The sequence below is a fragment of the Thermobia domestica genome, chromosome 14 (genome assembly GCF_964235325.1).
Source record: "Thermobia domestica chromosome 14, izTheDome1.hap1.1, whole genome shotgun sequence".
Classification (NCBI taxonomy): domain Eukaryota; kingdom Metazoa; phylum Arthropoda; class Insecta; order Zygentoma; family Lepismatidae; genus Thermobia; species Thermobia domestica.
In genome coordinates, this window is record NC_137467.1 from 34,634,793 (window position 1) to 34,659,813 (window position 25,021).

The window sequence follows — 25,021 nt, forward strand, 5'->3', positions numbered from 1 at the left end:
GACAGCATTGCTCGAGCAGGATTCGTGTCAAACGCAGGAACAACTTGCAGCAGCATTAGGCGTTGATCAAACAACAGTCTCCAAACGCTTGAAAGCCATGGGAATGATTCAAAAGATGTCACATTGGGTTCCACATGAATTGAAAGACAGAGACGTTGAAAGACGAAAAACCATTTGCGAATTGCTGCTTCAACGACAGAGCAGAAAGGGGTTTCTGCATCGAATTATTACGGGTGATGAGAAGTGGATCCATTACGAGAACCCTAAACGAAAAAAGGCCTGGGTGAAACCAGGTGAACCAGGTCCATCACAACCAAAACGAGATATTCACCGTGCAAAGGTTATACTGTGCATATGGTGGGATATGAAAGGTGTGGTGTACTATGAGCTGCTGCAACCGGGTGAAACTATGAATGGAGAACGTTATCGACGACAATTAATGCGTTTGAAGCAAGCTCTGGCCAGAACACGACCAGAATGGGAGAACAGACATGATAAACTTATTGTTCAACATGATAACGCTCGCCCACATGTCGCAAAACCGGTCAAAACCTATTTAGAAAATGTCGGATGGGAAGTTTTACCCCACCCGCCGTATTCACCAGACGTTGCTCCTTCGGACTACTACTTTTTCGATTGCATGAACAACGATTTGATTGGACAGCGGTTTACTTCTTCAGAAGATATCGAAACATGGGTCTCTGACTGGATCGCTTCCAAGGATGAGGACTTCTTTCGCCACGGAATCCGTACATTGCCTGACAGATAGGCGAAAGTGGCGGCTAGCGATGGACAATATTTTTCTTAAGGTATTTATGTATTTTGTGTTTGTACTACAGCTTCAATGTGTGCATACCAACCGCACGAATTAATTCCTAGACCAAATACATCTGGAGTAAAACTACAAGCTCTCTTATGCTTACTAAGGAAACTAAAAAGAAAAGTTCTAACATTACAAATGGAACATACTTCATTTAAGCAGAATCCACTTTCAACATTACAACACTAATGGGGAGAGCTTGAGGCGGGTGAGCCCCCCTGACTACGCCACTGCACTTTTGAGACACTTGAGAGCTATCCGAATGGAGAAAACTGCTTTCATCTACCGCTCTTGCTCTATGTAGACCAATATTTATTGAAACGAGAAATTATAGTTGAATGAACCACTTCCGGTTTTATTAGAGAGTTAATAATAGAGATTAAATATGTTCTTACGAAACTGAAACAAGGATCTTAATACGTATTACGTTTTTCGATCTATGATGATTAATGATCAAACCGGAAATGGTTTCTTTAAACCACTTTCGGTTTGAGAAGACTATTTTAATAACAAACTCACTTCCTAATTCTTCACTCTTTGTATTTTTACCAAATTTGGTGATGATCCATGAAATACTTTATTTTATTTATTTATTTATTTTTGTCACACACTAACACACGCGAATAAGGTAAATATATAATGGAGTTTTGATAAACCAAACTCTAGTTATTCAAAAAAAAAAAACACAAAAAAACGGAAACTTGATTTTTGTCATCCCTGCACACAATTAATCCGTTCTAACCACAGAAACATCGCACTGTGTGCGTTTTTTGTGATAAATATTATAAAATGAAAAGAAATCTATCCTTCCAGAAAACAAAAGAAATAGGCAAATATATAAGAAACATTTAGACTTTTTTTGGTTTACATTTGTGAGTGGAAGAGATTAAAGCTACTGCTTCGAAGGAGAATCCATCCGTTTCAACCAACAAAAGATGTAGAAAAGCAATTGGAAAGACATTCCATACTGAGGTTTCAAAGATCATTATCTTTGTTCTACGAAGTATTTTGTTGACACGTGAATCATACCAACTTACGCCGAAAAAGCACATTCAGATAGTTGTGTCGTAAAGTTGTGGGAAATCAGTGGGAAGTGGGAGGTGGGAGTGGAAAGGGAGACTGCTCAAGGCATAAATGATTATGAAACTGGAGGGGTAGACACGGGTTTCACTTTTCAAATTGTCGTAATACATCCCTCCTCAGCATTTGTTCTTCAAAGAATGTCATCCATAGTAATTCATGAGATTTGCAAGTGGTCTTTTGACTCTTTACCTGCAGTAACTCAATACGGAAGAATGCATTACAATTAATCCAAGTAATTAGGTGCAAAATTGTGACAGTCATCTGAATTGTATTACTCTTTGGCAACAAAATTACCAGTTTCTAAATGCAGTATTTTCTAAGATATTTATGAATTAAATTTTACATGTTATCTTATGAAGATTCTGAAGCCTCTGATGCTGGGAAGACATCCCCTTAAGCTGCAGGTCATGTCTGACAGTCGCGTAGTCAGGGAGGATCACCCGGCTCAAGCCCCCCCCCCATTAATATTGCGATGTTGAAAGTGGATTCCGCTTACATATAGTATGTTCTATTTGTGATCCTGATGTTAGGACTTTTCTTTTTAGTTCCCGGCGTAAGCTGACCGGATGTTGTACTTTTACTCCAGATGTACTGTAATTATGTGTGTGCATATGTAGTACTTTATTCCTCGGTAACTATCAGCTAAATTTAAACCAAACTTGATGCGAAAATACCCAATCATCTAAGGAATAAAGATCACTACATGTGATGGCCGAGCTCGGCCGGCGATAGGCTCGGCTCGGCTTGCCTTGTATGTTCTATTTTATTTCTCCGTAACTACTGGCTGAATATAATTGAAATATGGTGCGCAGATAGCCCATTGTCCAAAGAATAAAGATCGCTATACTTTACAAAGCGACAGGGCAAAGGACAAGTTCGCCTTTACAACAACAAAAGAACTACGAATATATTTTGTTTGATGGAAGGTGAAGGGGCTGAAGAAGGAATAATCTTGGGTGTGAGAATGTGTTCATTTGGCCCTGTACATTGTCAGTTATTCGCTTCAAACGCCATATTTCTTACCTTTTCATGCCGGCATATGTAATGACTTCTATATATTGATTTGCTATATATTACAGGCACGCCACGAAACCTCAAGTCTGAATCCAGCAACAAGATCATATAGTTTTTTTTCTTTTTCTTTTCTTTCTTTCTTTTTTTTTGCAAGATATAATTTATGCAAATGTCTATCGCCAAACTGAAATATTCAGTCATCATTGGCGATCTGGCGATCGAAAATTCCAACCTGGCGACCAATTTGGTACATGGTTTTGTTTTATATTACTTAGGCACCAGACAAGGGTTGGAAAAAATAGTTTTATTTTTTTTTAAAAAAAAAGAACAAAACATGTGTTTAAAACATTATAATACACATTATACATACAATTTAGTACAATACACATTAGACAGCAGAGAACTTTGTATTTAAATCAATTTTACACGAATCTCGAGGGGACACTTCACGAATGTACCTGGTGAAAACCAACATGTAGGCTACTATATCAACGAATGCCTGCGATATATTAATTTCAGAACCGCAATTTAGAACCGCAAGAACCCTATGTTTGTTTTCTGAATACAACATGAAAAAATTGTTTCCATGATAATTCTTTTATTTACTTTTTAATATCAGTTCTACAAGTAGTACAACCTTCGACTATGACACTTTCTCTCAAGTTAACTTATAAGCATTTAAACAATACAATGAACATTAAAAATCAAAGGGAGAAAATGAGACAAAATAAACTGTAGATTACCATATTGCCACGAGAAGTCAAAACATTCACATGAGAAGAAAATAGTCTTCTGAATGGGTAGCACTTTTTGACAATTTGCTTTCTCTGGCAGATTTTTTTTTTCAAAAATAAGATAAAATAGAAATATGTTTAAAGGTGCAAAGGTGCACGTGCACCCCCTTCCTTGTAAATATACACTACCTAAAGTGAGAAGCTAGGAGTGAAAATAGCAACACTTTCCGAAATTTTCCTCTGTCATGTTTCGATTTGGGTTAAATCAAAGGGAAGTTTTGCAAAATCGATAGTTTAAGTCAATTTTCCAAAAGTTCAACAAAAGGATTCACCGAGAACAGATACTTAGGATATCCAGGGCATTTCCTCATTCACACCACAGGTGCCTTAAGGCATTTCAAAAAATCCAATTCAATTCAAATGTAGGCCTACTGGTAGTTATTGGTGCACCCCTCAGAAGATCCTTTCTACCAAATCTTGTGTGTTGGTCCCCCTTGATGAGTTTCTCGCTACGCCACTGATGTCTGATATGTATTTGATTTATAAACTAAATTGCTTGCAAGCAAATGAAATGTCCTTCCTGCTTCCCTGGGGGCCAGTATATGTGTAGCTTTGTTGAATGTAGCTCCGGGTTCGATCCTTGTTGGGAAGTGAGCTCGAGCTTCAACCACATTGGTCAGTGCAAGACTGTTGTAAAATAAACATATATGGTGACTACCGGCAGTGAACTCCTTCATGCCTAAGCACTTAGCGTACGCGCCTTTCACCTGGAAGACCCGGGTTCGATTCCCGGCGTGAGCACATGTGGTTTTGATTCCATGTTAATCAGTAGGTCCCGTCTCATAAAGCCTCGCTGCCGAAAAGGACGTTAAACTCCAAATCAACTCAACTATCGGCAGTGCCATCACAAGAAGTAAAAATCTTATCAATAAGCTTACATTAAAAACTTCACTCTTTGATCATTTCTCTTTTTCCTCTTTTTAAATACAGAGCAATCAAAGTAATGCTATTCTCAAAGGACATGTACCTGAGGGCTTAAGGCAGCGTTTCCCAACCTTTTTCAACTTGCGGCGCACTACAGGTGTAACTTGAATTCTCGCGGCACACCCATACATATATATATATATATATATATATATATATATATATATATATATATATATATATATATATATATATATATATATATATAATTACCGTGGTATTTTAATGTGATTACTAATTTCTTTCTTACAGAGAAGAAAGCTCGATCACTAATTTTCCCCCGTGCTAAATCATTATACTTATTTTTCATTCTAATTTTAAAATAGAGAACAATAGCAATGAAATATAGGACTCGGGTTTTTAAAAATCCACTTTCTCTTTCGAAAACTGTATCTAACCTCTAACTAAACGGGAAGATCACTAAATAACGAACAAATAAACAAATCTCCTATACTTTTAAAACACAAATGTAGGTAATTTGTATGCATGCTTGCTTTGTTGATTTTATTGAATGATATGTTAAAATTTCAAGTTACGAAATAGTCTGCAACAATAAAGAAGTAATAATGGTCATGACAATGATAAATACGTTTTTCAACATTAAAAATGTACAGAAAAGTAACACAGTATGAAATTTAAAATTGCAGATTTATAGTAGAGGTTCATAGTAATGTGAAATATAAATATACATTTTCCCCTGACTTGCAATTTGGTTCGTATAGAATTAATAATTTGTTTCGATTTTTTCGCGGCACACCGGTTGGGAAACGCTGCCCTAAGGTGTTTACTGAATCTTAAGTATGAGGAAAAAGAAAACAGACTGAAAAACGTGGAATTTATTTACTAGTATAATGGAGATTCTTTTAAAGCCAACCTTAGACTCCCTGTCGCCAAGGATGTTTAAACGTTACTCAAGCGTAACTCCAAGACCATCAGAATTGAAGAAGATGAAATACAGGTACAAAAGGTAACCGATAAAGAAAAGAAAAACATAGAAATGGTACTCATCATAACAAAAATATGTCTACTTACACAAAAATGTTCTGCAGAATTTCAATACGTTTCATATCGCTAAAATCAAGGAACAAAACCCTTTGGGTTCGAGAGAGAACTGGTATTCAGTGGAACCAGTTTTATCTTAACAATCTCAAGCAGGTACGACATACGTGGGTATTTCGAGTAACGCTAATCCCTTGGTGACCGTAACTACATTACCAAAATGCAGAATGTTCCATTGAGTAACGTTACTCAGCGTAACATAATTCAGAGCGTACCATTTTAAAAGTTACACTGACCAATAACGTTATTAACTAGGTGCAGAAATGGGTTACAAAATAGTAACCGTAACAGATAACAAATTGTAAATATTGCACATTTCGTTAAGTTATCCACCCTTGCTTAAAAGTGAGGTTTTGTGTCGAGTATCGGACAAAAGTCCCTGACTCGATGATAGCTATATAAAACATGATTAGACATTTGGGGGGGATTAGAATATGAAGTACGACGACGTCATGTGGCCTTCACTGCATCTGTCGCACTGAGAGGGTAGAGTGTGGGTAAAGAGTTAATGCTACAACCTTGGCGTCCTGTATATTCGGCGATGTGTATGCGCTGTGCCAATGGCTGCGATAGCGGGGTTGACGTAGCGTGGGAGGTTGGCCCCAAAACGAGTATGGTGTTGATGTAACACGTCCCGGATAGGATATATGTTTAAGTCCTCTAAAAGTTGACGATTCCGCGTATGTCGGTCATGGCCTGTTATGATACGAGCTGCCCTGGTTTGCACACTCTCGACTGAGTGCCGCATGTTCCCATGCTGGACATGCGTAGGTGATTGTGGACTAAATTACCATTTTAAAGACGTGGAGTCTTGTTTCATGACTTGAGGCACTGCAACGCAGAATAGTATAGAGGGCAGACAATTTTCGAAGGGCTCGGTGTTTAATGTCCCTGATATGAAGACCAAAAGTAAGGCCTCGATCTAAGATAACTCCCAAGTATTTTGCATGCAGACGGTGTGGAATTTCAATGTTGTCATAGTGTAAACGATGGATATCTCTGCTGCGTCTTTTGCTATAACAGACTGCAACGCTCTTATCCGCGTTGATTTTTAGGCACCAGATTGTAGCCCAACGTTGAAAGACAGTGAGTTGGCGCTGCATGTAGTGGTAGGAAAGACGAAGGTTGCTACTGTTCGTGAAGAAAGCAGTGTCATCGGCGTATGTTGCAGGAAAACAGTGTGGCACAATGGGTAAGTCTGCGGTGTATAAGGTGTAAAGCAGAGGTGAAAGAACTGCGCCTTGAGGTACACCAGCTTGAATTGGTTTTGAAGCAGACCTGGCCAGTCCCACAGAGACATGGAAAAAGCGATGAAAGAGGTATGAAGTGAGGAGTTTGAGATAAGGGAAAGAGAAGCCTTGTAAGTGAAGTTTATAAATGAGACCTGGTAACCACACTTTATCAAACGCCTTCGAGATATCAAGGTATACACCCACAACATATTGTCGTCGATTAAAAGAGGTAGTTAGGTGGTCGACTACCCTCACTAATTGGCTTGTTTTGCTGTGGTTAGCACGAAAACCAAATTGATGGTGGAGGAGTATATCATAAGTGGTGACGTGTTCGTGAAGCCGGGCGAGAAGGACTCGTTCGAAGAGTTTGCTCACATGAGATAACAGGCTAATTGGTCTATAGTTTTCTGGGAGAGTCGGATTTTTACCTGGTTTAGGGAGAAGAATGACTTTCGCTTCTTTCCAAGCACGGGGAAAGTAGCAAACCTGAAGGATGCCTGTAAATAAAGCAGCAAGATAGAGGAGTAGCATCCGTGTTCCATGTTTCAGTAGTTCCGGGCGGATGTGATCAGCTCCAGGCGCTTTGTTGTTGGGCAAGTGACAAATCTGACGCTCAACTTCCCTTGGTGTTACGACCTCAGGCAGGGGAAATATTGGTTGAAAATGGAGCATGCGCATAGTGGCCCGAACGTCCTGCCGAGTGTGGGGGACGACAGGAGTCGTATTAGATGTAAACTGGCGCTCTAGAGATGCAGCAAATACGTCTGCTTACCCTTGGTCGTCAGGTATGACTCCATGCGGACCTTGCACTATTTCAGTGTGACGAGAAGTCTCCCAGGGCTGGAAAAGGCGGGAATACTGTCAAGTTTTAGTGTCATTAAGTGTGACGCCACGAAAAAGTGTCTCCCAGTACTGCTGGGTTTGTCGTCGAGTGATGGTCTTGATTTTGCGGCTTAAGGAAATACCCATGATTACGGTGCAGTAGAAGGGTTGGATTTTCTACGGAGGCATGTTCTTCGAGTGGAGTGACATGAAAATACACGTGTGGATCAGAGTAGGTGGCTTGAAAAGAACATTTAAAGATCAGGCGAGTAGAGTGATTTACCACCCCGAGAATGTGTTGGCGAAGAAAAGGATGAATGTTTTGCATAGCGATAGTGAAAAATCATAGTAATTGTTGCAGAGTAATAGGTTCATCGGTAGGTGGTGGTGGTAGAGATTGCTGAGTTGGCGGTAAAACAGGTCGCAAAGGAACCGTTAGTTCCGGGCTGAGAGGCTCAGCTGTAGGTTTCGCTTTGCATCGATAACTATACGTCGGATGCTGCTCTGGACATGTAGAGCATTTAGGTGGTTTAGTTTAGTTGGTGCATGCCTTAGTATCGTGGGCACCGCTACAGTATCCACATTTGCTAGGTTGCGTACATTTTGAAGTCTGGTGGGAATTGCACGCTTGACAGCGCTCGCATCGCAATGGTAAAGGCGGAGGTGATTTTGATGGCTCGACGCGAGTCTTCCTTTTACAAATGAAGGCGCCATAAGTTAGCAAGTCATCGATGGTGGTTTCGGAATTAGTAAGGACTCGTACCATGTATGTGGCTCCATGGTCGTTTTTAATGCGTATGCACTTAAGTATAGAGTGCCCCTCTTGAGTGAGTTCTTCCTTAATCTCATCGTCTGTCAGGGAAGGATCTACCCCCCTAATGACAACTGAAAGAGGCGGGGGTCTCCCTGGAGGTGGTGCCTGTTTGAACGCCTTTGATTCAAGTCGCTTCATTTCCGCATGTTTGCCAAAAATTTCGAAACTGCATTTGTTTCGTACAGTGGTTAAAAATGATGAATCGTATGACTTGAAGATTATCCCATTGCGTGTATGAACAATTTGAGCGACTGAGGCGCGTGGTAGGTATTTCATGAGTTGTTGAAAAGCCAGCTTGGTATTCTCAAATTTGGGATCAAAGTTGGTAAGCAGGAATGAATGAAAACAAGGTTTGGAAGAATCCAGTATTGTCGGAAATTCATTAGCGTCGTCGAGGTTCATGGATGAAACAGACTGCTCGGATTCACTAACAGTATGATGACGCTTAGTTGGTGGCTGAGTTGAAGTCTGATGTTTGTCCGGTGTGCGTGATCGGGATCTACCAGAATTTTTGCCTTGCGAAGCAGATGTATGCCTTAGGTCAGTCCCCTGGCCCACTGACGTGGGGTTCATAGACGGCCCAGGAGGTTGCTGTGGTAGTCCCGGATGGCCACCTGACGCCATCCAGATGGGCGCAAAAAACTTCGGCGAAGAGGATGATCGAGAGGAAGCCCACTGTGGCTCTCACTTGAGGCAGCAATACGTCCTAGCGGAGATGTCGGTCAGTGCGAGCACTGGCCCTCCACAAAAGAGATGAGAAGACGAATATGATGATAGCCACGGGTTCCCACTTGAGTCAGCAATACGGACTGCAAGGGGATATCGAGTGTCTATAACAGAACAATCCTCCATAAATGATCAAAAATATTAGTGAATGCTCGTAGAGCGTTAGAAATCGAACTCAGACCTGTAAATCGATGTACGATTCGGAATTCTGACTGATTATTGTTTCATAGTCTTTTTTTTAAGCTAGCTCGTAAGCTAGCAACCTTTTAGAGGGGTACGCCCTCTTTTAGGAATGGGATGTAAAGGAAAATGGTTGGACTAGGATATTGGGAGAGGATCTAAGGGATGCATGGTTACAGTTTCAACCTTTATTTTGCTTTATTTCGTCATTTATTTACATCACTAAATATATATATGATTATGGATGGACATTATGATCTTTGCGATCATAAACATACTGACAGGTGGATGCACAAGTAATAATATAAACATATAGGAGAAATCATAAAGAAAATGCAATCAGAAGAATGGAAATAAATTATGAAACTATAAACATTACACAGACGATAGAGGATGGTAATTATAAGTATATGCTATGAACGTGAAGGATGAAATGAAGTGCTAGCACGCCACAACACAAGGGAAAGGTTAGATCAACGAATGCTGTTATCTTCTGCCTAGGGACGACGCTAGGCTGATGAAGACTAAGGGAGCCCTGTTAGTAAACAAAGGAAAATCACTGTGCAGTATATGAAGGAAATACGTGAGGGAGATGAGCATGAATACGATAGTCGTCCAAAAGTTCTAGGTTGAGATGATTAGGGGGCAATGTATAACAATAGAGTCTGAAAAGGAGGTGCAAAGGGGTATAGAAATAACGTGGTCGGCATGGGTGAAGTGAAAGGTAGTGCATAGTGTCGAAAAGTAGTGGGTGGTGACGAGAGTAGCGATCGGCGAGAAATTTACGGCGTAGCGTTTCTAGGTGAAATTTGAGAGCAGGAAATGTAATACGAGAGTAAAGATCACGGGTGGGACTGGGTAATGAAATGCGATAAGCGATGCGAAAGGCGTGTCGTTCTAAAACTGCGAGCTTGGCATAGTAGGATGGTGATGCTGATATCGAGGCTGGAGAACCATAGGTAAGCACTGGGCGAAGGAAGACATTATATGTATTAAGGATAAGCTGGGAAGAGAGCCCCCAAGTAGTTCCGGTTAGTCTTTTGAGTAAATTAAGTCTATTATATGCCTTAGTTTTAACAGAGTTGAGGTGAGGTGTCCAAGTGAGGTGACGGTCGAAAATGAGGCCGAGATAAGTAACAGTTTTAGAAGGATGTATTCGTACGTTATTGACTTGTAATGAAAGAAGAAATGAATTGCGATGGACTTTTGTGCGTTTGCGAGATGGGATGAAAACTATGGCTTGCGTTTTTTCGGCATTTATTGTTAAATTCCATTTCCGGCACCAGTGTGTAAAGCGATTTATAGCTTCCTGGAGTGCAAGATTGATTTGCGGAACGGTGCGACAGAGGGCAAGAAATGCCGTGTCATCGGCATATTGGAGCAGTTGGACGTTCCTTGGAAGATCTGGAAAGTCAGCAACGAATAGTAAATATAAAAGAGGTGATAAAGCAGATCCCTGTGGAACGCCAGATAACAGAAAAATGGGATATGAAAGCGCAGAATTTATTGCAACGTAAGTAAGACGGCAGACAAGAAAGTGATATATGAGCCGAATATAGGTCATAGGAAGCCGGAGTCTGACCAGCTTGTAAATGAGCGCTAAATGCCATACCTTATCAAACGCTTTTTCGAGATCGAATAGAAGAAGAAAAGATGACTGAATCGTGTTATAATGGTTTGTGATTAATGTCGTGAGACGAAGCAACTGGTCGTTAATAGAGTAACCAGGACGGAAACCAGCTTGATGGGTCGGGATGAGATGGCGATCGGTTAAATATGGATGTAAGCGCTTGACGATGATCCTTTCAAAGATTTTACTGAGTGTGGACGTTAACTGGATGGGTCTGTAAGATGAGACGGAACTGGGATATTTATTAGGTTTCGGAAACATGAGACATTTTGAAACTTTCCATTCAGTGGGGTAGAAACCAGTGCGTAGTATGAACGTAAATATAAGGGCCAGAAGTTGGAGCAGTATAGGTGGGCTTTCCTTGATGTGGCGGTAAGTTATGCTATCAAAGCCGGGAGCAGTATTTTTCTTACGCTGAACCACAGCTGTTATTTCATCCGACTGGATGGGTACAGTTAGGACATGCGGTGGTAATGGATGGTTGACGTCCGGCTGCAAATGCTTGGAATCCGTGTTTACACTGTCAACAGGATGTGAGCGGGAAGTAACCTGTGCAGGAGGTGTAAATATACCTTGAAGATAGTCTGCGAATGCGTTCGCTTTTTCCAAATCTGAGTGTAATGGCTTGTCATCGACAAGGAGAGGATAAGGAGTCATGGAAGATTTCCCACACAAGGCATTAAAACGCTTCCAATACACAGTTGGATGGCGTGTGTCGGCGAGATTATTGCAAGTTTTCACCCACTGCCTTTGCCGATATGCTAGAAGGTAATTTCGGACAGTTCTCTGTAGTTGATGGTGATGATGAAGTGCATCCGGGTATCGTGTATGGAGATATTCATGATAAGCTTGTTGTGATTGACGAATCAAAGGAAGATAAAGAGGTGGTAGATTTGGACGATATGGTATGGATTCTGTTTGTGGTATGTAGAGAGCGGAGGCTTCTTGGAGAGCAGAGGTAATATGATCAACTTGAGCGTTAAGTTCATCTGAAGTGGTTGGTGCTTGATAAGGTGCAAGAGCAGAAGAGAGGTAAGTGCGGTAACGTGGCCAGTCGGCTTTATCGTAGCGGGGTGAAAGACGAGGTGGTGGGAGAGGCTGGTCAGGAGCAAGACCTGTATGATATGTAAGTTTTAACGGCGCATGGTCCCTGCCAAGTAAATCGAGAACTGTGACAGTACAGCGTGTGGTGAGCGTGTTAGAAGTAATTGCAATGTCTGGAGTGGTGTTTGATATTGGCCGAGTGGCCGTCGGAAGATCGAGAAGAACGCCTGTCGTATGAGTTGTGATATGATCAGTAAAACGGGTTCGGTCTTGAGCGGAGCGACTATGGAAATTGATATCAGCGAGAATGATATAATGGCGGTATGTAGCTGATATATGAGAGAAGAAATTCAGAGGAATTGGATTGCCTGGTCTGATGTATATTGTAGCCAAAGTGATAGTGATATTTTTAAAATACAGAGTAGTAATGACATGCTCTGGTAAATGTAAAATAGGACATTGTTGCTGCCTGTATGGTATGTTGTGTCGGAATCCTACAGCGGCACCGCCATTTGCTCGCAAGGCTGGTAGTGGGTTATCACAGCGAAGTAAGATGTAATTAGGGAATCGACAAGAGATAGTCTTGGTCAGAAAGGTTTCGTTGAGAAGGAAAGCTTTAATGTGTTCTTCGAGTAATAGGGTCTGGAAGAGGACTTTGTTTTTAGGTAAAGATCGGATATTCAGAAACAAGAAAGACAAGTCCATGAGGAGAAAATAATTAAACAGTTGTTTCGTATCGTGCAGTATGAAAATGAACATAGTTATTGGAGTATGTAGCATAAAGTGAGACATTGAAAGTTGATTTAGCATTCGGTTTGTTTTTCCATTTATAGCTATAGGCGGGGTGCCTATCTTGACATGTTGGACATTGGGGTGGAAGTTCCATATTTGGGCAAAGTCGCGTTTGATGTGGACCAGAACAGTAACCACAAACAGTAGCATTTTTACAATCGGCTGTTGCGTGGCTGTTATACGCTTGGCATCGCTCACATCGAATAGGTAAGGGTGCAGGCGACCGAGAGGGTTCTACCCTGTGTCTTCGCTTGTATATGAGGGCGCCTTGAGTGAGAAGAGTATCTATGGTGTCCTGAGATGAAGTGAGGATTCTAACCATATAAGTTGGGCCAGTGTTATTACGAATACGGATGGCTTTGTTAATAGTATGCCCTTCATACTGTAATTCTGCTTGGATTTCCTCGTCTGAGTATGTAGGATCAACTCCTCGAATCACTACAGAAAGCATTGGAGGTCGTCTAGGTGGAGGTGGCTGTTTACGTCGAGAAGAAGTGAGAGAAGTAATGGCGGTGTTTCCAAAAATTTCGAAGGATGCCTTATTGCGTACTGTCGTTAGGAAATTTGGATCTATGGACTTCAATATGTATCCGTTTCGCGTTTTGACAACTTCCTGGAGTGGAAGACCGGGTAGATATTTCCTAAGTTGCAGGATAATGAACTTTCCATTAGAATACTTAGGATCGTATTTCTGCAATAGGAAGCAATGAACAGATGAGGACTGTGAATGTGATGTGATAGTCGTAGTTGAAGCTCGGCGTGATGATGTGGAATTTTCAGCGTCCATGTCGGATATATCGGAGTCATTGGCGGTATGTTGCTTCTTAGCAGGAGGAGATTGTGCTTTGCTGGCATAGCTGGGCTGACTAAGTGGAGATCTAGATCGTTGCCTGCTTGAGGCATTAGACACTGTTGAGGTAGTTGAGCGCTCTTAGGCTCGGCGGCGTCTTTCGCAGTGCTCTCTCTGCCTCTCCACCTTCGTGGAGCTAGCGGAGGGAGTTACGAAAACAGGTGGTAAACCTCCGTGTCTGCATTCTATAGGTGGTCCAGAAGCGTTGCCAGAGTCCGCCATGTACAAATCGAGACCTGCGGCACGAAGCCGTAATGGTGTGTGGTTGTGTATGAAATCTCTGATCAAATGATGAGATGAGATAATGCAAAGGTGAGACGACCCGTTTGGATAGCCGTCAAGGTTGGATAAATTCACTTGCGAAACTCGTATCACTGGACGCCCTTGACTAGATAAGTCTGACGGACATAGCTCAAAAGTAATGCAAGAGAAAGAATCCGGGATGAGGAACAGGAAGGAATCAAAATGCAGCTGTTCTGACGTCTGGTACGTCACAGCTGTTTGGATCGAATTAAATATCGATCGAAAGTATGATTTCATAGTCGGTTTTTTTTAATGCTAGCCCGCAGGCTAGCTACCCTGTAGAGGGCTACACCCTCTTTAAGGGAAGGGTTGCATAGGAATTATATGGATGTGGAATGACGGGCGTTGGGCTATGAGACTTTATTTAACAATTACTACAGATGTCAGGTCATTATGGTCTTTGCGACCATAATCATCAGTGAGGCAAAGGGTATACAAGACATAGGAAAATACATACCATACATATATTATAGATTACAGAACAAGTTGATTAAAAGTATTTTATTTGCAGAGATGATCATGAGGGATGAAATGAGTGCAGATGACGCCACAACACGTAGGGAATGTTAGCAGAACAAATGCAGGTTATCTTCTGCCTAGGGGCGACGCTAGGCCAATGAAGACGAGGGAGGCCCTATTAGGTACAAAGGGTAATCACTGTGCTTGATGCGAGGGAAAAATATGAGGAAGATGGACATGCAATCGATGATCCTGCAATAGTTCTAGGTCGGGATGATTTGGCGGCAAGGTATAACAGTATAATGTAAACAGCAAATTTAGAGGGAGATGGTAATAGCGAGGGCGAGAAGATGAATTGGCAAGGTAGTGCATAGTGGCGAGTAGAAGTGGTTGCTGCTGCATATATCGGACAGTGATGAACTTGAGGCGAAGAGATTCGAGGTGGTAAAGTAGTGTAGGGAAAGTAATGAGTGAATATAGGTATCTAGTCGGACTGGGAAGAGAAATGCGGTAGGCAATGCGGAAGGCATGACGTTCAAATGTTGCAAGTTTGTAGTAGTACCAGGTAGGAGCTGAGAGCCAAGCGGTGAAACCGTATGTAAGGACAGGGCGGAGAAATGCTTTATATGTGTTGAGAACCATGGCTGAGGTGGGGCCCCAAGTAGTGCCAGTGAGACGTTTAAGGAGATTCAGACGATTATATACTTTGGTTTTGATGTAATTAAGATGAGGAAGCCAGGTGAGATGGTGGTCAAAAACGATACCAAGGTAAGTAACAGTTTTGGATGGACGGATCGCTGTATCGTGAATTTTTAGAGAAAGAAGTGATGGATTTCTGTGGGTCTTGGAGCGTTTGCGTGGCGGCAGAAATACTATGGCCTGTGTTTTCGAAGCATTTATGGTGAGGTGCCATTTGTGACACCAGTGCGAAAAACGATTCATAGATTCTTGTAAGATGAGGTTGATATGGTTGATGGTGCGACCAAGGGCAAGGAAGGCTGTATCATCTGCATACTGGAAAGTATACACGTCGTCTGGAAGAGAAGGAAAATCGGAAACAAACAGTAAATACAGCAAAGGGGACAGAGCTGAGCCTTGTGGGACACCAGAATTTAGGAAGATAGGATGTGATAGATGGTTGTTGATATTAACATATGTGATACGGCATGCCAAGAAGTGAAAAATGAAGCGAATGTAAGACATGGGCAATTTAAGCTTGATGAGTTTGAAAATAAGTGCAAGGTGCCAGACTTTATCGAATGCTTTTTCTAGGTCGAACAGAACAAGGCAGGATGGACGAACGGAATTATAGTGATTTGTAATGAGAGTGGTGAGACGTTGAAGCTGATCGTTAATGGAATAAGACGGGCGGAATCCGGCTTGAAAAGAAGGAATGAGATTACGTGCGTGGAGGTAGGGATGAAGTCTGTTGACAAGGATGCGCTCAAGAATTTTGCTGAAAGTGGAAGTAAGTTGTATAGGTCGGTAGGAAGAGACTGCGCTAGGAGGTTTGTTGGGTTTCGGAAACATGAGGGTTTTGGACATCTTCCATTCAGCGGGGAAAAAGCCAGTTCTGAGAATAAAAGTGTAAATAGAGGCTAGAAGAAGAAGTAGAGAAATAGGACTTTCTTTGATATGACGATATGTGATGGAATCAAAACCAGGAGCAGAGTTTCGTTTATGCTGCACGACTGTTGTGATGTCTGTAACAGTGATTGGAGCTGTGAGTTCATGCTGCGGCAGAATATGATTAAGATTTGGTTGAAGGATAGGATGTGCGGTGTTGACATGATCGACTGGATGAGCAAAAATGTGGTCATGACGGGATGGTGTGAAGATGTCTTGTAGATAGTCAGCAAAGGCGTTTGCTTTGGCTTGGTCAGATGGTGCGTGACTGTTGTCGATGATGAGAGGGTATGGGGTTTTGCTGTACTTGCCACAGAGTGCGTTGAGACGTTTCCAATAACGTGAAGGGTGTGCATTGTCAGTAAGGTTATTACAGGCTTTGATCCATTGACGGCGTTTGTATGCTTGAATGTAGTTTTTGACAGAACGTTGCAGTTGATGGTGAAGTTGAAGAGCTTCGGGGTTTCGTGTTCTTATGTATTCCCGATAAGCTTGCCGGGAACGTTTGATGTGAGTGAGGTAATGCGGAGGTAATTTAGGCTGATAAGGGGTGGAGCTGGTGGTGGGAATGAACAGTTCTGATGCATGGGTGATTTCTGAAGTGATCGTTTCAATATGTGTGTAAAGCTCATCTGATGAAGTGGGAGGGTGCAAATGAGCTACGGCAGTGGTAAGATAGTTGCGATAATGATCCCAATCAGCTTTGTCAAAACGTGGAGTTCGAATTGGCGGAGGTGTATCGTGAGGTTGAGCATTGTCCATATGATATGAGAGCTTGATCGGGGCATGATCACTACCGAGTAGGTCTAGAACTGTAAGGGTGATCTTAGCAGCAAGTGTATTTGAAGTGATAGCAATGTCAGGTGTGGTATTTGATACAGGTCTAGTAGGAGTCGGAGGAATGTGGAGAATGCCAGTGGTGTGAGTGGTTATATGATCTGAGAATTGTATGCGTTCAACAGGAGTGCGACTATGATAGTTTATGTCAGCGAGGATGATATAATTTTTATAGGTGTGAGATATGTGACTAAAAAATGCGAGTGGAATAGGACGACCTGGGCGAACGTAAATAGTAGCGAAGGTGATCATGATAGACTTGAAATATAAGGTAGTGATTATATGCTCTGGGAGGTGAGGAATGGAACAAAGGTGATTGCGATGAGGTATGTGATTTCGAAAACCTATTGCTACGCCTCCATTTGCCCGTAATGCTGGTGCTGTGTTGTCGTGACGTACAAGCGTATAACGAGGAATGTTACATGAGGTGGTTTTCGTAAGAAATGTCTCGTTCAACAATAAGGCTGAGACGTTTTCTTCAAGTAAAAGTGCTTCAAATAGAGTTTTGTTCTTGGGTAGAGCGCGGATATTAAGGAAGAGAAAGACTAAATCCATAATGTACAGAGTTAAACGGCTGTTTCTTGTGGAGATGTATGGAAATGGACGTAGTTGTTCGTATAAGTGGCGTAGAAGTTAACGTTGAAAACAGATTTAGCGGCCTTGGTGAGTTGCTGTAGAATGTGATTGCGCTGAAAGGGATGGATGTTCTGTAAAGCGAGAGTTAAAAATTGAAGGAGTTGTTGAATGGTAACTGGATCGGTAGTTTGTTGGCTGGGAGGAGGTGAAGAGTCTGGGATACGGAGTGGAACTACTAAATGTGGGTGTTGTTTGTCAGGCTGTGGTTTATTCTTGCACTTATAGCTGTAGGTCGGATGTTGGTCGTGGCAGGTTGGACATTCGGGTGGCCGTTCGAGATTCCGACAAGTGCGTGTTTGATGAGGGCCTGCACAATAACCACAAACTGGTGGATTCTTGCAACTAGCTGTGCTATGATCACTGTAAGTTTGGCAATTTTCGCAACGCACAGGAAGAGGAGCAGGCGATCGAGAGGGTTCGACCCTGTGCCGACGATAATAGATGTAAGCGCCAGTAGTGAGCAATGAATCTATGGTATTTTGTGAAGCAGTGAGTACACGTACCATATATGTGGGACCAGCATTGTTACGTATACGCATGAGTTTATGGATGGCGTGACCTGCAAGTTGGAGTTCTTCTTGTATCTCATTGTCAGAATAGGATGGGTCGCCCCTCGGATGACAACAGATAGGAAAGGTGGACGTCTAGGTGGCGGTGGTTGCTTCTGACGTGCAGAAGAAAGAGTGGTAATGGTAGCATTTTGGCCAAAGATTTCGAAAGAAGCCTTGTTTCTAACTGTGATGGCAAACTGTGGATCTGTGGATTTTAGGATATAACCATTCCTAATTTTGACTACTTCTGTGAGTGGTATACTTGGAAGATATTTCCGAAGTTGTAGGGTAATGAACTTTTCGTTACTGTATTTAGTGTCGAAATGCTGGAGAAGGAAGGAGTGAAGTATAGGTTTAGGAGGTTGGTTTATGATCGGGTGTTGAAATTGAGGAGTAATAGTAGTGTTTCTGTCTCCGGTTTCCACGTCAGAAGGTTCTGAAGTATTGTCTCTGTGGGGTTTCTTGGCCTGATGGTGAGGTTGTTTGATAGTTTCAGAATAGAGTTGCTGCTGCCTTGGAGACCTGGATCTAGTGGACACATTTGAAGCAGTGGATGCAGTTGAACTGCCCGACTGCGATCGCTGTCTAGTGCCCTTATCCTTTCGTTTGACCACCGTCGTGGTCGAAGCAGACGGAGTGACGAAAACAGGGGGTAAGTCAGAATGGCGTCCATCCCCCAAGGATCCAGGAGGAGCATCTGAATCTCCCATCCCAAGAAACCGGTGTGTGCTGGAATACCGTATCGCAGTACAATGAATATATGAGTGATGAAGTGGGAGTTGATGAAAATAATGAAGGTGGGACAACCCGTTTGGATAGTTGTCCAGGGGGGGCAGGTCCCCTGACTCGATCTGTAAAACCAGCTGCCCTTGGTTTGATGAGTCTGACAGACGGTTTTCGAGAAAGAGGCAGTGAGAGAAGCCCAGGATGTGGAAAAGGAAGGTTATAGCAAAACTCGTCACCATGCAAGTGTGGCGCTTCAGAGCAGAACTCTGGGAAAGTATGACCGTTCATAGTCGGGCTTAGTTACAGCTCGACTCACATTTATTCCTTTATTAATAACGGATGTTTGCAATTTCATGCTTAGCAAATACAAGTACCTTGAAGTATCTGTAATTTGAGTAAAATGATTAAGTGAATCTTTTACAGAAAATAGATTTCTGTTAAATATTGTTCAACGTCTCCGCATCTTTTATCACTATTTTCCAAAATAAATTCTGGTTTTTGTGCTGCCATCGTGTGACTGCTTTAGAACTACATAATATTTTAAAAATCCAACTACACTCTCTATATGTGATGCGGAAAACTAAAAGCGACTGTTTGTCGGGAATGTGCAAAATGGAGTTATTACCATCACTGAATAGAGCTTAAAATTCTAAACAAATGATACCTCTATAGAAAAAAATCTCAAAAATTGGATTTTTTATAAAATGACTAATCATAACTAACGTAAAAGGGTTGTTTTGAGAAAAAGGAGATTAACGTTTTCCAAAATACTAAATCACTTTATTTATTGACTTAAACTACTTAAGAGATGAAGCTTGTCTTAAAATATTCTCTAAAATGTCCTTTACAATATCCATTAACTGTGAAATAAAATAAATTAATGGAGCGCTTGCGTTTCCCAGGACGTTTGGTGGCATGAGACGGTCCAGCTACATCAGGCGTCGTGGGCACAGTATCATCAGGCTTGTTACGCTCGTCATTAGTTTTAGGATCATCTTGATTTGGAGCAGGGCACAGCAAATCTTGAAGTTCTTCCTTACAATATACTCTAATATGTGTGTACAAATAGTTCTTTCGACTTAGCGAGATACCAGGCGGTTCAACAATTTTGGGAAAACCTGGAGGGCCACTCTCAGCTTGAAATATTTGGTACACAAATTCAACGGCATGCATGTCTGTTTTACACACTACTTTTCATTTCTTGATTGACTCGAATATGAAGTGGTTGTACTTTGTGATGTTTTGAACTTTGCAGCTCTTGTGCTCCGTAAAGAACGTTTGCCAACCATAAAGATACACTGCTATATTGCCTTTCTCACCATCTACTGCAGTGGTATTATTTACATAAGAAGTAGGAGTGGAGTTGTTAAGTGCTTCAATTATTTCACAGATAGAAGATTTATGGGTCACTCTAAATTTCTTCTTAAGAAGTCCGAGAACCGATAAAAACTTCGTGTGACCAACGGGCAAGAACGACAAGACAATTTTAATATTTTTGTCATTGCGAACCCGCCATCCAAGTAGCCGAGCAGGATATTGTTTTTATTTTGGGCTACACAATTGTCAACGTGGACGTACATTGTTTTCCCACTTTGACTTTTAATGTTCAAGTAGTGATCAACAGGCTGACAACGAGATTAGACCCTTTTCTGGTGTTAACACTTTCTCGGATGAGGTAATTTACTTTCTGGTTTATTGTCATGCACATAACCCCAAATATTCCTATTTTAAACGGTGCTAGAAAGTTTATTGGCCTGGGTCTTAAAGGGTTACTTGGAATACGCACTTGTTCTGCAATGTCGAAGCTATAATGTATTTCAGCATCAGAAGTAATTGAGTTTGGAGCAGACTTCTCCTATTTCTCTAAGTTGTCTACAGTATCTTTTATGGTATCTCGGTAAAATTCTCTTTCTTGAGAAGCAAGCTGGAGATAAGTTTGAATTTTTTGTAGATTTTCAAACTTTTCGTTCTCAGTTGCAAAAGCTAAGTTCGCTCCCGATGTAAAGTGTTGTTGACAGGTGCGGCATAAATCAGATTTGGGGCGAAGAATCGCAATGTCCGTGCATGTTTCCCTTTAAAAATTTGAAAACACTTTGATAGAAACTGCTTCTTGTTCTTCTCCGTTCACTTCTGCAAATGACGCTTTGTATTTTTCATACAGTGTAAGTTTTGTTCAATAATATGGGATCACATTTAAATTTACATTAAAAACTGTGCCGCTCCGACCAGGTAAAAAGATTGCTTGATGCTAAACATAGTTTGTTAAAAATCTAACTTCCATGTCAACTCTAGAAAATTTCGTAATTCTTTTGTTACATTTGCCTGTATTACCATGTGCTTTTGCAGTAAGTCCAGATTCATTGTACATTTTTTTTAACGCTGAAAGCTTTTAATTTTAATATTATGTGCAAAAATCTATGTTTGTTGACATACTTCCAGGCCTTTTAACATGTACTTAGATCTAGGTTTAACACGAACTGTGTGTGTGTGGTGAGAACGTGTAAATGCGAATATAACGTCAAACATTGGAGCTGTGCTAAAAATCACCTAATCCAATTCATTAATGTTATTTTCATAATAATCAATTTCTGCACACTCCAATCGCATTGATAGATATTCATGTGTCATAAACTGCCAACAACAAACATTTGTGCAGCCCCTACCAGTTGCTACAAACTGTCTAATCAGCTTTTTATCGACAGCAGCAGCTTCAATGTTATCCAAGTGTTGTAAAATGTCGCCTAATTCCATCTTGTCTAACGATTTATTAGCCATTGATGTCTCCAAGATAAGAATGTCCGCCATTTTAGGGAAGATGGGAATTCCCATCTTGCCTAATCCGTCTCGCCTAAAATGGCGGTAAGGTGCAAAGAGGGAATTTCTGTACTACAGAGGGAATCCCTGTATTAGCATTTTAACCACCTACACTAAGAAAGTGTGAAATCATACGCACATTTCCGAAAAGAAACACTCTATGTATAAATCCTTCGTACATAAGAAAATCAATAACATAGTTTCAGTATATCTCAATCAATATTGAAAATCTCTGTTTCCTATTGTGCAACTCCCCACCGCGTATATTCTGGAAGTAATTCACAGGTACGTTTAACTACTGTACAACAATCTCATAAAGAGTATCTGCTATTTTAATATATCAGTAGCACAATTGATTACAAATATACAGAATGTTTCAAAACAACAATGTTTGGCAATGTTTGGGAGTTGATTCATGAAACTAAATTAGGACAAAAAGGTATAAACCAATCTGGATGACAAATGCTTCCTTTTGGCTCCATGATCAGTCGAAAATTTGTCGAAAAAATGCAAAAACATCTATAACTAGAGAACAAAATGTCGGATCGAAGTCTAATAAAAGGAAAAGTTCAAAGGACTAGCTTAAGAGAGTAATGCTCCCGGAAGTAGGAACGAAAAACACAATTCTGATTGGTTGGCGTTATCTATGTCTTGCCACGTTGCATTCAAATAGCAGAATTCAGACGATTGTTGTTGTCGGTCCTCGTGGCCGAGAGGGTTCTCGGCGTGGTTCGCTCGAGGTCACTGGTGTTTCTTTCGAGCAGCTACTACTGCTAGTGTAGTGTGTCGGTTCCTCTTTCTTGTGTGTGTGTTATCTGACTGAATTTCATTGTATTTTTCACCTGTTCTTATTATTATCACATAGCATTTCTTCGTTTTGTTTTTTTTTGGAATCCAGTTTTCTGACTTAAGTTCGATATGAACACGATTCGCCTCAATACACTTCGTATCAGTTTTCAAAGTGTGGTAAATGTGCCGACTTCTATTATTTTACATGAATGGATTAGGGATACCTTTGGGTTACCGTTGGAAACTGTGCTCAGCATAGAAATGGATTTTCCACGTAAGCTATTATATATTAAATTAAAAACTCAGGAAGATTGTGAACGCATTTTAAATGTATTTACAGATACTGTTAAGTATTCTGATGCGGTAGGTTCGTATAACCTACCTATTGATTCGGCTTCATATTTGATTAAATTGGTCCGCATTCATGCGGTTCCAATGGAACTTTCTGATTTACACCTTAAACAAGTTTTTCTCTCCTATGGGGAAATTCTAAGTCTTACCGATGAACTCTACTCTACTGGACATTTTTGCCCGGTGCGTACCGGGCGGAAATTACTTAAGATCGTCCTCAAAAAGAACATTCCGTCATATGTCACAGTCCATGGTCTTCGTTTATGGGTGACATATCCTGGACAAATTAAAACTTGTGCGCGATGTGATAGTGATCAGCATTTGATTTCGCAATGTGATAAACGACTGCCTAAACGTGCTCCTGTGACTGTTCCGGTTTCTGGAGGTTGTCGACTACCTGCCGAGTCAAATTCACGCTTGGCTCCGCCTCCAGTGCAACTTAAAGCTGTTCCAGATGTTACTAACTTCAGTGTTTTTCCTGTACTTTCTACTTCTTCCCTAGGCAAGACTATTAATGCTGATGGTGATGTGGAGAATAACCCTCCCTCACTTAGTAACCCTGGAGCTCCTTCTTTAGAGAAATCTTCTGTAACTATTTCGCCTGCTGATGTTTCCAGCAAAGATGTGATACTACCTTCTATTTCTTCTGGATTGAATCAGGTAAGTTCGGATAATACTTTAGAGGCTGCTGCTGCGATGTCGTTAGTAGTGGACTCGTCTCTTTCAACGCCCTCAGTGAACGTTTCAAGTGACCACTCAGTACCCCATGAACAACACGCTGCAGTATCTAGTCCGGAACTTGTTACCTCTCCTAGTGTTTCTGTTATTCCCACCACAAATTTGCCTAGTGTGATGAATGTTGAGATGGTACCTATGGATACTTCGAAGAAAAAGAAACGCCCTCTCCTTGACAGTAAAGCTCCTAAAGTTCAAAAAGTGCTTGACTCATCTCTGTCTGATGAACCTAGTATTGCTCTCCGCACGCGATCTAAACAACTTTCGCAACCACAGGTGCCCCCTGTGTCTAATGAACATTCCTTTTCGTCCAACCAAAATGCGGAAACTCCATCTTAATTTTTGGTTAATTTTTTTGGAGTTTAAATTTTTGCGGTGTGGTAATTTATCTGCTTCATGCATAGGCTTTGCATTTTGTATATTACTCCCGTATGTTTTACATTTTTACTTTTCTATTTTCCATATTATGTATGGTGTTAGGATTGGTACTATAAACTTTAACGGACTTTCTTCCGCTACGAAACAGGATGCAGTTGCTGCCTTTATTAATACTAGAATGATTGATATTTTGTTTGCCCAAGAGGTTAAAATTACTGATTTACACGGTCTATATAATTATACTTTTATTAGTAATGAAACTGTAGCAGGCACAGGTACTGCACTTCTTTATCGCAGTGATTTACTCCTCGATCAGGTTTATAAATATCCTGATGGTCGCATTATTACTGGCAATTTGGAAACTATACACCTTTGTAATTCCTATAGCCCATCTGGCTCGCAAAACCGTATTCAACGTAATAATTTTTTCAGCGATGACGTTGCTACTGCATGCTGGTACTCGATCTATTATTTGGGGAGGTGATCACGATGAAGTTCCCGGTTGTCAAGATTCCTTACAGAACCGTACCCCTTCCACTAATTTGCTTCATGTTCTTACTCAATTTGGTCTCGTGGATGTTTGGCGTCATTTTCACCCTCACGACCCGGGTTATACGTATGTTCATTCTCAAGGAGCATCTCGCATCGATGCTTTTTTCATCTCTGCATCCTTGCTTCCTCATGTTCAGAGCATAGAACTGGTCCCAGTCTGTTTTTCTGATCATCATTCTGTTATTTTAACTGTTAATTTACCTGTAACACAATATCTACGAAAATCTTTTTTTGGTATCTTAATACTAGTATTTTGTCTGATCCATCCTTTCAAGCACTTCTTCGACACAAATTGAATGAAATAAGTAAGCAATCTTTACGTAAGCGTAACATTATGCAGTGGTGGGACTCTCGGGGCAAACCTACCCTTAGACGTCTGTCGAGACTATTGTTGTGAGCGAAGCAAAACCTTTCATGAGCAGTATAATTATTATTACCGACTTTTGCATGAGTACCATCTTGCTTATCAACAAGGGGCTC

At 41.1% G+C, this 25,021-nt stretch overlaps 2 protein-coding genes across 2 annotated transcripts; both read right to left on the reverse strand.

Annotated features, from left to right (window-relative positions):
- Positions 1-9,992: 9,992 nt before the first annotated feature.
- LOC145669775 (uncharacterized) lies at positions 9,993-12,847 on the reverse strand. Its single transcript, XM_081738116.1, has 2 exons — positions 11,512-12,847; positions 9,993-10,003 (listed from the first exon to the last, which is right to left on the reverse strand). Exons 1-2 carry the CDS (start codon positions 12,845-12,847, stop codon positions 9,993-9,995), a joined length of 1,347 nt encoding a protein of 448 aa, XP_081594242.1.
- A 1,018-nt stretch (positions 12,848-13,865) lies between these two features.
- On the reverse strand, positions 13,866-17,564 carry LOC145669776 (uncharacterized). Its single transcript, XM_081738117.1, has 2 exons — positions 16,208-17,564; positions 13,866-14,182 (listed from the first exon to the last, which is right to left on the reverse strand). The coding sequence occupies exons 1-2, from the start codon at positions 17,562-17,564 to the stop codon at positions 13,866-13,868; spliced, it is 1,674 nt and encodes a 557-aa protein (XP_081594243.1).
- Between the last annotated feature and the right edge of the window lie 7,457 nt (positions 17,565-25,021).

Excerpts from the sequence above, each read along its gene's own strand:
- LOC145669775 (XM_081738116.1), bottom strand. The coding sequence starts at position 12,847 with ATGGACTTGTCTTTCTTGTTTCTGAATATCCGATCTTTACCTAAAAAC.
- LOC145669776 (XM_081738117.1), bottom strand. The coding sequence starts at position 17,564 with ATGGATTTAGTCTTTCTCTTCCTTAATATCCGCGCTCTACCCAAGAAC. Across the intron at positions 14,183-16,207 it reads TAAACGAAACTCTGCTCCTG|ACTTATCTAGTCAAGGGCGT; the intron begins GTTTTGATTCCA and ends TATGTCCGTCAG.